General features: G+C 45.5%; 1 protein-coding gene across 2 annotated transcripts in view; it reads left to right on the top strand.

Moving 5' to 3' along the window:
- SLC22A23 (solute carrier family 22 member 23) overlaps window positions 1-13,978 on the top strand; it is a 110,262-nt gene that overhangs the window by 91,656 nt on the left and 4,628 nt on the right. For both annotated transcript variants that reach the window (XM_069008200.1, XM_069008201.1), the window contains 4 exons: window positions 1,065-1,167; window positions 4,119-4,351; window positions 6,969-7,001; window positions 8,738-8,861. In XM_069008200.1, the coding sequence (XP_068864301.1) occupies window positions 1,065-1,167; window positions 4,119-4,351; window positions 6,969-7,001; window positions 8,738-8,861 (493 nt within the window). The remainder of the gene's footprint in view (window positions 1-1,064; window positions 1,168-4,118; window positions 4,352-6,968; window positions 7,002-8,737; window positions 8,862-13,978) is intronic.

Below are 13,978 nucleotides of genomic sequence, written 5' to 3' on the forward strand. Positions count from 1 at the left end.
CGTGCACCCTTCACAGCCGGGCCACACTGCTGCCTTTAAACACAGTCAGGCTAGAAAGCAGCAGTGCAAGTCTTTGCCCCAAAAAACAGTCCTAGTCTGTACTCTTGGAGTGCATTATTTTTGTGATGCTTCTTTATAGCTACAGTTTCTCCCGCTTTTATTGGACTTGTTGCTCACTGATCCGGTAGCTTGGAAACAGTGGCTACTTTGGCACGCTTAGGTAGGTGCTCAAGCTCTAACTTAATGATAATTGGGAAATAAGCAGTGCCCTTCATTATTGTCCCGTGCCAACAAGGGTATCAGATGCAACATTTGTAAGGCTTTTGTGTTATTTCAGCATTGCAACGAAAAGTTAACTTGAAGCTGCCCAGCACTTGAAGGACATGGTGGGGCTTTAGTTCTGATATGCAGAGACACCATAGCTGCTGATGCCCAGTGGTTTTTCTTTAAGGAAATGTCTTAATGCTTAGGACATCTATCAGAAAAAAATTAAATATTTGAAAAGGGAGTGGAGTGGAAGATGGATGAACTGACATAATGTCCTAGCCATTTCATCCTGAAACCTGCATTTGAACAAACTTCAAAAGATTGAAGAATCTTTTTCCCATGAAAAATGAGTCTGAGCTCCAGTCCTTTCCATGGCTTTTTAGGTATGCGTTGCACAAGGGCAGCAGAGCTTGTAGCTGCATGAGTGCAGTCCCTGTGGAGGGGTTTGAAAATTAACAGAATCCTGAAGTTCTTCAAGAAATTTGCTATCATGCTTGTTAAGATCAAGCTCCATAATGCTCCCATTTTACATAGACATTTTTAACTGGGAGAAGGTTTGGAGTGTGAAGGAGTTCTTAGGCAGTTCTTTTGCCCCAGGAAGGTGAAGGGAAGCCTGGAAGAAAGGAGGAACCTGTGCTGGACTTTAGGCAGGCAGTTCAGTTTTTTTATAGTTCCTGTTAGTGTAATCAATTGTGTTCTGCTCTCCAGAACATCCCTCAGAATATCTTAGTTCACAAGTAAATGTTCTCCTTCTCACTCTCCTCAGTGAAATGATAATTCTGATTTGTTTTTTTCAGAGCTAGAAAAGGAAATCACCAGGAGACCGAAGAAAGTCTGCATTGTTAAAGTGGTGGGAACAAGGAACCTGTGGAAAAACATCGTAGTGTTGTGTGTGAACTCGTAAGTCCAATCTCTTTGTTTAAATAGTTGTGTGGTCAGTGAACTAGAGCAGCAATGGGAAGTGATGAGGGAGTTCCACTGTTTCCTAGTGTGGGACCCTTCACTAATGTCTCTGACAAATGATCCTGGAAAAACACCAGCTGTTGCAGGGAACTATATTTTTATGGCAAACATGGAGGAACTCACTGGCTGTTTCAGGAAGCAGAACCACATCTTCTCAGGTGCCATGCTGCAAGCGCATTTCTGTCACCAGTGGTCTCGTGTGGCCGTGTGCTGGTAGGTGCTCATGCCTGCAGACATCTGCTTGGCATCCCAGGTGGGAGTTGTGAAACCATTTATGCCACAGGAGTGCAAGTTCAAGTTGTTTACATCTGATAGGTCTGCGGTGCAGCAGATGATGTTGCTGGCCAGTAAATACAGGCCTGCTCCCTCGTATAACAGCTGTGCTTGGTGGGTGTTCAAAGGCAGATTACAAAGTGCTCAGCACTCCCAGATCATGTACAGGATCTCACACAGAACAGTGTGGTGCTTGCCTCCTAAGGCTTTGCTTTGGACATGCTCACGTGGGCAAAAACAAATGTCAGCCTGAGGGTTTTGCAGGTTACAGGCTCTGAGACCTTCTGTCCAGAACTCAATACCTTGTAAAGAGGAAATGCATGGGCTTGCAGATTCTGGGAGGGCACCAGCACCAGAACAATTTTCTAATTGTTCCATCTTGTAAAATGCCCATTTGAATTTTTCATGGGTTTTTTTTTTTTTCAGATGGGAGGTGGGCATGGAGAAGACTGGGAATCCCCTTTCTCTGCTAGGTTTCAAAGTATATAGCTCTCTTTTGGCTTTTTCTTCCTCACTTCAGGGCTCGACTGGGCAGCTCTCACTCCTGTTAATAGGCTTGTGGATCAGTCATCATCCAGAGGGGACAGCCCCTGTGCTGGGCAAATAGTCACCCAGAAGCACACAGACTTCAGGGGTCAGTCTCCAGTGCTATTGGTTGCAGACCCAACTCTGGTTCTATGAGTTTTGTGTCTCTCTTCCATCCACCAGTGAGGGACTCCCTCTATTCTGAAACAGTGCTTTCTCCTTAGGCTCCCCAAGTACATTTAATAGGCAGTGTTAAATGTACTTGTGAAAACATTTTACATGGGGAATTTTCCCCTTCTCCCTCACCCACATTAATTTGCATACTTGGAAATTCCCTAAAGCAGAATGAGGCAGCCCAAAGAATAACTTCTGGCATTAGCACATGGAGGCTTGGAGGCTGTTTGCCATCCAAGCAGAGCATGAAGCAAATGTATGTCTGAGGAAACAGATTTTATGTTTGTTTTTAGGGGGTGAAAAAAAATACTTGATTTTACTTCTGTTATTCCTGTTAGACAGGGCTGTGCTGAATTTTTAGTACATGGAGAAGGAACCTTTTGCAGAGAACAATAAGATATTAAAGGAGTCAAGGATTTAGTTTTAAAAGTAACGATTCTGAGCTGCTCACCGAGTTAAGACAAGAGGGTAATTCCTAGGGAACAGGCTGGAAAGCAAAGTCCAAATGATACAATAATTTAGTTTATAGGTCGTGGCCTCAATAGCAACTTCCACAAGTGTGTTCACATGCACAGAAGAGAAAGACAGAAGAAGCACTGGTCAACTCTGCCCTTTTATTACTATTGCTTTGCTGATTAATATATTTCTTATGGGAGGAATCATCTATAATCTAGTTATCCAAAGCAAATGTCATTTTTCTGTAACAGCAAGTGCTTGTACTAGGGTTTTATCAGGGGGAAGGTGTTTGGTGTTGAGGGTAGGGTTTTGAACTAGAGCATCGTTTCACAAGGTTGCATGAGAAGCTCTTCAGGCCCTGGGCTGTCACGCACTCACCAACTGCGTATCTCCCCAGCTGTTTCTATGCTTATTTTGATATCCAGTTTACACTGACAGAGCTTCAAATTCCTGACCTTCAGGAGGATAGAAGTGTATCAGTGTAATATACCTTTCATCCTTTTTTTTTTTGGAGACCTGGATCTGTGTCTCCCACTTTCTCAGGCACTATTAATTTGTGCCATGAGGTTTGTCTTGTGTAAGTGCCAGGGAAAGGAGGCTCTTCCTGGCAGAGCTACTTGAACTGTGATGGGTGCAGTTGAGAGCATTGACCTCTCCTGTTGCACCCCTGCTGCTATTTTGTACCACATCAGAGGTGATGCCGGGGCTTCATCCAGCCCCCTGCTCTTTCTTCCTTTTTTTTTTCTTTTCTATTTTTTGGAGGTGCAGAGTGAGACAGGAGAAAGAGGAGTGAAATGCGATGGTAAGATGTCGATCAGCAGCATCTCAAAGAAGGCTTTTAAAGAGGAGGAGACACATTGCTATAAAGGGAGGTGTAAATGTGTAGACTGAATTGGAGCTTATTGTTTCATAACTCTAATAATCATTGCAGCACCTATGACTTCAAATACTCCTTTCTCAGGGGTTTTCAGTTTTAACAGGCTAGCTTGAGAAGTGAGATGTAGTGTTTGTACTTAGTATGACCAGATGCCACAGACAGGTGGGTGTTCCTGGTGTTTTGCTGTCCAAGCACACAGGCTACTTCATCACAGCAGTGCTAGCTCTGTGGCTGTCAGCAGATGCACTGGGAACGGAGGGATGTCCTTCTCTGGGAATGGGATTTCTCAAATATAGTAGGAAAACCTATCATGCACTAGGATTTCTTCTAAAGTTCCCTGTGCCCTGATCATACCATGAGCAGCAGCTATGTGAATAAAGCCAGCAAATATTTGGTTGAATAGAGATTTTTTTTCTTTTGCTTCTTTTCATCATTGCTTATTTTTACAGTAGCACCTAGACATAAGTTTCTTAACTTAAGGTGTTTTATTCCTGCTTTAGTATCTCCCTACACTGAATTACATTGCAGTGTGTGTTCTGCCCTCTCAGCAATGGTCTCTCTTTCCTTCCCCTGTTACCTCCAGGCTGACTGGTTATGGCATACACCACTGTTTTGCAAAAAGTATGATGGGGCATGAAGCGAAGATGGCAATTACCCACAACTTCTATGCGGACTACTACACCATGGCTGGGATTGCGCTGGCATCCTGCCTGGCCATGTGCCCTGTGGTTGGGTTTCTGGGGAGGAGAGGAGGACTCCTGCTCTTCATGATACTTACAGCTCTGGCATCACTCCTGCAGCTGGGCCTTCTCAACTGTAAGTTGGAGATGAGAGCTTTTCAGGACCATGCAAGCTTAACATGCAAATAAGGCACCAGGAAATACTTGCATTTCCTTTGCCTTTCCCAGATTTGTCATGTCAAACACCTGCCTAGTTTGAGAAGCTGAATTTGTTTGAAGGTTTCCCCAAACACTTGTTTCTCAGGCTCATTAACTAGAGGCATTGTATTCTGGATGATTCCCATGGTGAAGCTTACTGAGCATTGGTGCTGTATCCGGGGTTGTCGCTGAGAAAACAAGCAAGGAAACAAGAAATGCTTTTGATTTTATTTTAGTGAAATAGCCCCCAGAGAAATAACTGGATAGGGATTGGGAAATAAAAACTTTCCCACTCAAGTCTGCTTCTCAAGTGGCCTCTAAACCATGCAGAAGTTAGAGCAGTAGGTGTATGTCCTCTGCCAGCTCTTAGAATCTTGTTAGGAATAGGTAATATACAGGCAGCATGGAGTTATGCAGCTGAAAAACCCTACTTTTAACACAGTGAATATGTATAGTCCATATGAATGTATACACATGATTTTGGGAGTTGACACAGCATTTCAAATGGGTTGTTCTTGCCAAAAGTGAGTGTGTTCCACCCATTCCTTTGCAGGCAGTAACTTTTGTCTGGCCCTTTTGAGATGCTTCAGCTATTAAATCTTCTATAGAAATATTCCCTTTCCTTCTTTGATTTTATTTCATTGTCTTCATTTTTTATTGGTTGAGGAGATTCAACTTGATTCATCAAGTTGAAGCAGAGGGAAGGTGGGATGTGCCTTGCCACTCTCACACTTGCCAATCATTAGATAGATCCCTGTCCCATGAAACCTCACCCCAAGGAAGGGGGGAGAGGGTTGAGACAAACTTTGGACAAACTGGATGTGAGACGAACATCAGAACACTGGTTATTCCTGGTTTTAATTTATAAGTTTAGAAATAATTGGGGGCCTTAATAAGAAAGAGCCTTTTGCATTGAGGGTAGAAAGTTTTCACATTTCTGCATACGCTGAAGGCGGCTCCGAACCAACAGGAACTGTGCACATTTACAGACTGTGTTTCCTGGAGGCATTTACTAAGTTAACCTTTAGCAAACACACTATTTGTGGGAGTGTAGGAGGCAAACAGGGAACCTCTTTCATGACATGGAGGAAACTCCAGCATCGTGTGTGTTTGCTCCCAGCTTGGCACAGATGTTTACATTCCCTTTGAGCACATATTTATCATGTCCAGGAATCCCAGCTGAGAGTGGGAGAAGTCCCAGGGCCCCACCTCATCCCCAGTCTGTTGATGGACTGAGCCCATTCACATGCAGATTCACTCCGTGCATGTGTGCAACCTCCCAAAATTCCATGTTCTTCTGGTGGTGTCCATCAGGGTCTCTCTACATTACATTTGCCCATTTTATTTTTTTTTTTTTTTTAAGGATGGGAGGTGTTTGTTGAGGCTGTTGAGGTAATAAACACACACTTGCTTAGTTGAGACGTGTGGCAGAGCCTTTAGTCTGCTCCAGAGCCACAAAAATCTGGTTGCAGTTTTTCAACAAAAAAAATTATGAGGGAGGTGGGAAGGAACAACACCCTGTAGGACTCATTACAACCTTTTCCATAACAGGTTTAGGTGGTTTTGTGAGCCAAGTTGCTAAAACTAAGATCAGGCGTGGCTTTAGGTGCTTGGTGCTGCATTGGCAATCTCAATGCAGTGCCTTCATCAGCCTTTCTGACTCTACTCTTCTTGAGAAGAGGAGAGAAAGGCATCCTCGAACTTCAGAGCAGCTCAACTCCCCCCAGTTTCCCCACTTTTCCTCAGAAGAGCTAGACAGTGTTTGGAGAGAAGCACTGATCCTGCTTATTATGAAATCTGTCACAGCACCCTGCATGGTTGTTGGGTGTAATTGGCAAATTCATCAGAATTTGAGAATGGTGTGAGAAAGAGGGGGATATTCTCCACCAGCCCCAAACCTGCAGCAGACCTTGAAGCTCACCATGTTTAACCCTTCCTGTGAACTCCGGCGTGTCACCTTTGGGAAGTCACAGAATCCCGGTGGGAGATGACCAGCAGAGCTGTGCCCAGCTTGTGCTGCTGCTCAGTGCTTCCATGTGCTCCTGTGTGGTTAGAATTGGTGGCTAGTGTGACACATGGAGCATCAGCTCATGGTTTTGGAGAGGAATAGGTCTCCCAACAGTGTGACAGCGCTGATGCCCAGATTTTGCTCTCTAACCCAAGATTCTGTTGGCCATTCTCTCAGGGCTGCAGCAGGAGGGCATTTTCTGTTCTCCCCCTTCATTAACAACAAAGAGGCCTTTGTGTTAATCCCAGCAGTAATTCTGGGGCTTTTAAATATGCTTTGCTGCTGGTTTGTTATCACTGTCTCATTACCATGCAGTCTTCCAGCTGAGATGTGCCTGGAAACAACATGTCCTATCTGGTGGCCAGGGAAAGATGTGACCTTTTTGGCATGGGAAAGAATTGGGAGTGGGGGGTGGGGCTAGGGTGGCCTGTGGGATTTACCTTTTTTCTTTTCTTTTGGATAAATGAACATATAAAAACAGTATGTTCTTGTTTTCTCTCCCTTTCTCTTTTTTATCCTTCTCTGACTTCTGTGGTCTTGGATCCAGTGATTGGAAAATACAGTCAACTTCCAGACTCAGGTATGGTTTACAGACAAATCTGCATCATGTGGGAAGCACTCTCCCAGGTAGATACAAAAGGCCTGGGCCAAAGCACCTAGAGCAGAGCTGCTGCCACAGAGGGGTGCAGGGGGAAAGCCCACTTCTGTGCAGTGCCTTGAGACCCCACTCATGGGCAGGGTCCCCTCCACACAGGCTCACCTCTGCATATCAAGAGAGGGTGCAGAGGTCCCCCAAAGTTTGAGGTACAGGGTAAGGCTTTCTCAGAAAGCCTCCTCCTGAGAAGCAGCCTTCCCAGTTCAGGAATCTCAGATTTTTTTTTTTTTTCCGAAAAGAAAAGGGGATTAAAACACCTTAAGGATGCTTTTGATAAGGGGACTTAAACACCTCAAAAAATTCATTCCCAAGCTGAAGTACTGTAAGAGCAATGCAGTGGCAAACTACAGGGGAGCAAAATTTACCTTTGTGTATCAGATTTGATGGACCTGTCTTGTCCAGCTTTTCCAAGGTCTGTTCTGCTGAGCAGTCATGACCCCTTGAGGGGGTCAGTGGTGTAGCCTCACCCACTATGCAAGAGTGGTCAGAGACCCATGGTTTTCAAGGTGCTGTGCTTACCTCCTCATCAGCTGGCAGAATTTGCTCTCTCCCCCAGACTTGGGGTGCACTGCAGAAAGGGCTTAGCCCTGAGCAGGCTGTAGCACATTTCAGGAGATGTAACCAAAGAGCTCCCAAACATCTTTTGTTCTCCTGAGTGCCAATATATTCAGCAAGAAAAAAAGCAGGTGTTAATTTTCATTGGATCCAACCCAGACAGTATGCTTGCTTGGGACTGCACTCTGGTGAGCAGTTCTTTCTTCAGGCAGGCCTTGGGGCTTGGCTGTAGAAAGGTGGGGGAGCGTTGGCTGCAAAGTTCCAGTCCTTTCCCCAGTGCTCTTGTCAGGCATGATGTGTTCCCCTAGTATGGTGCAATATTCTCTGTGAGTGATGTGGCCTCCTTGCTGGCCAGGACAGGCCACATGAGCTCGTACAACCCTGATCAGATGTCCCACCCCTGCCCACAGTAGGTGGCAAGTGGGGATCAAGTGAGACATCATCATGGCCAGAGACAGTTTCTTTGAGCTTTGTTAAGATTTACTGGGGTTTCTCCAAGTGCTTGATAGACACTGTTTGCTCCCAGAAACCTTGCTGCCATCCAGCCATGAAATGATTGAGCAAACAGCCCTGATTTAAGGGAGTTCTTCACCATCCTTGGCATCGGCTGTTCTTGCCCAGAGTTATTCAGTAAAGGCTGTCAGGCTGGGAGTTACAACGGAGTTTGCAGACTGATCACATGTAGGGGCTTAGTACAGAGATGGGAGCACTCCTAGTTCTTTCCTCTCTTGTCCTGGAAGCCTCCTCAGTGACCAAGCTGCACTGTACAAGACATTTGGCAGCTTGAGGAATGTTGCCTGCCTCCACTTGTCTGTCAAACATGAGAGGGAAGAGGCTGGAGCCTAAAAGGTCTGTTTTTTTTGTGGGTTTACCTTTTCTGTGGTGGCTGAGCATAAAAAATTCAGACATCGCTGCCTTTTTTTTCATGTGTGTTAGTATCTCAGGTGCTTGGGGAATGGATTTTATAAATACCAGTTTTAAATTAGTATTACAAAATTACTCAAATTCTTGTCAAGGGAGAAGAGGAATATAAACCTCTTTACTTGTTTTCTTCCTTGGAAGTTTGACCTCATTCTTACTTTTTATGAACGCACTTCTCTTGCCAGGTATGAGTGACAGCGTCAAAGACAAATTCTCTGTTGCGTTTTCCATCGTGGGTATGTTTTCTTCACATGCTGTTGGAAGCCTCAGCGTGTTCTTCTGTGCTGAAATCACACCCACAGTAATCAGGTGAGATTTTGGAGCCCCCTTCAAAAGATGGGGACAAAATTATCCTCATTTAATTGATAATGGGCTGTGTAACTTAACACATTGTATGGGAGGGGAAGCCCCATGTAATTGGAGACCTCACAGCAACTTGGGGGCCGCTTTTTATAGTTGCTGCAGTCAGTCTGCCAAAGTAAATGTGTGCCTGTGTATAGAGAGGCTTTGTTTTCCATGGCTCCACCTTGTGTCCCATCGTGGTGATGATGAGCAGGCCTGGCAGCACATGAATTGCAGCATGGTAGGGTCTTAAATATTCAGCTGCATCAGTTGGTGTGGTTGAACATCGTCATTGCTTCACCAACTCTGCAGGGTTTGTTCAAGCAGCGATCTGGTGAGTCTGCAGCTTGATAGTAAGAGAAAAGTTACATGAGTGTGCAGAGGAGGACATAGGTGCAAGCAATCCCTGCTTCCATAGGGCAGGTTAACCAGGACAGCTGCAGGGGTGCTTCGGTGGAAGGGAGGTGTTGAAACATGTGGTGTAAATGCTTTTGGTGCACAGAGGTCCTCTGCAAGCCTGCCTCTCTGCCTTTATTGCAGATAAGGTTGTCTTTCTCTTCACATACAGATCTATCTTAGCAAAGGCTCAAAGTTTTTCGAAAGACGAGCCCTTTCGTCCTGGGAAATAGGAGAAATCAGACAAATTATCTTTGTTGGAGAGTTTCCCATAACACATCTTTGTACAGTGAGGGGCTTGTATCATTTTATACACACACTGTCACCTTTCACAGCACAAAGGTTGTGCTTCTGTGTTCTGGATTATGCTTTCAGCAATGCCACAGCAATTCAGGAGTCCACTCCGACTCCACTGGATTTCCCAGGAATGTAGGTCATATGGGTGGGAGGGAGAGAAAGTGGAGGAAAGAGGATATTTTTTTGTCCCCTCCAAATTATAAGCCTTTTCAGTAACTTTGTAAAAGTATTATTGCAAAACTGTCATCTGAGTAGCCAGAGTCTCCTTGCTTCATGGCCTTTTTTTCAGGCTATCTAAATTTGTGAATGTATTTTACGGATAACATTATTTCCACAGGAAGAGACAGTGAGCAGTGAGATTACACAGCAGCCCAAAACACTAACAGCTATTTATTTATGTGTGTGTCAATCAGTTTGGTGTTTGTATGCCTCTTTAATTTTCTCCTTGTCTCTGTTTGGAAGACACACAGATAAGGAATTGACTGTGTCAGCCAGAAGAGAATCTGCCAAGTAGGGTCAGATGTGCAGTCTGAACTTAGCAAGCTTTTTTCCCTTAAATCACTTACGTTGCTACAAGGAGGGGGGAAAAAAATCCTGGCTGGGAGCCAAAATTCTGCTTCCCCTGATTCTTCTGGGTAACACCAGACGAGTGACAACAGCTAGATATGCCTCAGGATCCCTGTTTATTTAGAGAAATGATGACACTCTGCACTGCTTTGCCATCCTACCACCACGGTAAGATCCACTCAGGGTTGTAATTAGGTGGTGTAGCTCAGGACAGTGCATAAATCTGTCTCAGGCAGAGGTGTGATTAAGCTGCCTTCTGTCTTGTCTTTTGGTGGGATCTGGCTATTCCCCCATAACCTGCTCTCCAAAATGCCACCCTGAATGCCCTTTGGGGGTTGGAACTAGATGATCTTTAAGGTCCCTTCCAACCCAAACCATTCTATGATACTAATATGCTTTTGGTTGGATCTCGAGGAACCTTAAGGAAAAGGAAGGCACTGGGGTTGTCTCTGGGGTTTCCATGATCAAATCCATTATCTGCAATCCCCCATCCCTGAGGGCAGAAAACAGCATTGCCATTACCCGGAGTAACAGTGGCATAATAGCAAACCCACAGCACCCATCCATCTCTGCTGCTCTGGTGTTGAGATGAATAGTTCCAGGTGGAGAACAGCCAGATCTTCATCGCCAAGAGATGCCACCTGCTCCAGCAACATGAACAGTCCACACTGTTCCACACTGTCATGTGTCACAGAGGGGTCCTTTGGATCTGCACACTGCACCCCAGTCTCCTGGCAGTAGGCAGGGGAGCTTCACCAGGAGCTACCCTTCTTTATACCAGGGTATAAAGTACAGACCTTTGTCCCAATGCTAATTAAAGCACCAAGTGTCACTGATAATCCATATGGAATAACCTTCCCACCACTACAGCTTGCATGTCTACTAAGTAGGAATAGTCTGAACAAAATACAGAATGTCCTCTCCTCATCCTCCACATACTTAGTTACTATAAAGTGGAAAATGGTTCTGTTTTTTTCTCTCAGTGTCCTGCTTTTGTGCCCACACAGCCAAAGGAATTGAGAGCGGGCAGCAATGGCTGAATTAGGGTCTTTTCCCATTAGCAGCTGCCTCAAGCCAAATTTCCGGTTGTTGAGGAAATTTTCCTGTCTGACCACCCAAGAGCCACTCAGCAGTCACATTCACACAGAGGGTCTGCACCAGTTCACAGCCTCTTGCCTTGGGGTCCTGCCCCCCAGAGCTCAATCTGCAGCTGATACAGGATCTTGCACACCCAGCTACCTGCACTGAATGTTTTCCTCAACACGGTGGGATGCAGGGCTGTTTACTGGGACCTGAACAAGGCCTGGCTTCCCAAAGGTGGTGCCTTGCTCCATGAGGCCAAGGGTATCCTGATGTGTTACTGAACCTCTGGCCTAGGGACTGAGTGCACAAAATGTCATTTATGTATGGGCAGGGAAAAACTGTGGAGGTTTTCAGGGACTGACTTTGAGAAGTGGCTGAACTGACTGGGCAAAGCCTGAAAACCTGGTCTGATTTTAGTGCAGGAGGCTGAAGCAAGTGCTCTCCCAAAGTCTCCTTTAACTTGGGCGTCTCTCTGGCTCTCTTGTACTCTGAGCCATGTCATGTGTTGACCCATTTGCTCAATGCAGTCATGGCTGTCCAAAGACAGGATTAACAATTCTCTCCTGAGGAGTGCTTAGAAGGCCCTTCCCTTAGGATGTCAGTGAGGATGTCTTGCTACTCTCTGGAAAAACACTGAGGTAGCAAGCAAGGAAATTCTGCCCCATGAACAAGCAGGACCTTTCTGAGGACAAAATTTTGAACCAAGGTCCCTTTGCAATTTGCCCACATTGGGACCATAAACCTCCTGCAAACCATCCCTCCCCACTGTCAGTGGGTGAGCAGGGGTTGGGGAAGTGACCCTGATCCATCATCCATGGGGCCTTGCCATGGGAAAGTCCCCCACAGCAGTCACTGGCAGGCAGAAGTGCAAGTGAGAAAGCTGGGACTCACTGTAGGTGCCAGCAGCCCTTACACTCCCTCTTCAGGCTCCACTCTGCATCTGGAGAGTGTTTGAAGTACAGACGGTGGCCCCTGCCGTGCTGACAAGGAGCAATGCCCCAAAGCACTCAGAATGTTTTTCTTTTCCACCTGCTGCCCCTTGTCACCTGCAAAAACTGTGAATCATGAGGGTGCTGCCTCTCTTGCCCTGTGGCTCTTTTCCTGATGTGCAAGGAAACAACAAAAAATTCCTGACAGTATTTTCAGTTTTCTCCTTTTTTTTTCCCTTTCACATTTTCACATCTGTAATGTAGTTAGAACACTTACCAAAATGTACTTTCAAGCCTTCTTCTGCCAGGTTTTGATGGCACTGGAAAAAGTAATGCCTACTCTAATTACTGACGTCATATGGAAAAACTTCTTTCCCCCCTGCAAATCTGAAGCCACTTGACCCATAAATGACAGAGCCGTCTTTGTTGTTGCCTTTTCCCGTTTTCTTTCAGCTTGCTTGATGTCCTTCTACAGCAGCATTTATAACTCACCTCAGGTCCTTCTCAGGGGGGTTGAGATACAATTTAGCCATAGCAATCACTGATGTAAATGAGCCAGGCTTTTGTTGCTCCAGGGCCAGCTTGGAGAGAGATTTGCCATGCATTTGGGACTGGTTCTGTCAATTACTCATGTGAGTGTATTAATGAAGTTGCAGGGAGGCCAGTTGCACAATAGTTGCATTCAGCTGGGTTTCTAAATTGCCATCAGAAAGCTGGCAAGTTTTTAATAAGGGCTTTTGCAGCATTTGGGGAAGTCCCTGTTGTCTGTGAAAGATGCTCTGCTGTGTCTGAAGAACTGGAACATACATATGTGAATTTTTGATCCAGTCACTGTCCCAAGAGCATCTTTTGAAACCTATGTTTGCTGTCCTTTGGCTGTCAAGTAAGCAGCAGTGGATTTTGGAAAGGATTGAGTGAAGATTAGCTTTAACATGGTGGTTGGCCGAGTGAATTTGGCATTCGTAGGTTTATGGTACATTGATTTCTAGTGTGCTTAATAGTCAGTGAAACTGGTTTTTCCCAAGTATTTGACGTAAAGCAGTCCATTTGCCTTCTGCAAGTTGTCTTCGTAAGAGTCAGCTTTTGCTGATAGTAACAGCTCTGCATTGGGCTAGGAACTGAACACCTGAGCCCCTCTGATCTCCAGAGGGTTTGGGAATAGAAGGCATTTCCCAGAGGAAGTGCAGGAAGCGTCTTGCCCACACAGGCTTGGTAGGCAAGCAGGGTGCCAGTGATTAAACTTACAGGGAGATCTCCCTCTGCAGGCAGCAGGGTCTTTGGAAGATAAAGGACAAGATGCCACTCTCACAGATTTTGTTAAAATGATTCATTTAAGGCTGACACTGCTGGCCCGAGACCTCAGTCATGCCACAGCAGGAGGGAATGGCCTGCCCCAGAGAAACACCCGCAGTGCCACTTCTGTGTGGGGTCACCCAGCAGAGACAGACCCGGTATTGTGAGGTGTGCCAGGCCTGCCTGCACCAAGGCCTGCAGAGATGCTGATGAGCAAGACAAGGAATTGCAAGAGAGTTTGCTTGCATAGCCAAACATCAGGAGAGACTACTGAATTGATCTTTCACAAGCAGCTTCTGTGCCTCTAGCTGGAGGAAGATGAGTCTCTTTTTACACTTTCTTTTTTCCTGAAAATTACGCATTTTATTACATCATCAGTGTGTTGAGAAGTTCCAGCCACAACATGATTTTGTGTAGAAAATGTTTCAGCACTCAATGTTTGGTATAATGGATCGAGGCAGTGGCTTGTAAAGTCTGATCTCCTGCCTCCACTGCTGAATGGTGCCAGATACTTTAGAG

Source organism: Aphelocoma coerulescens, chromosome 2 (genome assembly GCF_041296385.1).
Source record: "Aphelocoma coerulescens isolate FSJ_1873_10779 chromosome 2, UR_Acoe_1.0, whole genome shotgun sequence".
NCBI lineage: Eukaryota > Metazoa > Chordata > Aves > Passeriformes > Corvidae > Aphelocoma > Aphelocoma coerulescens.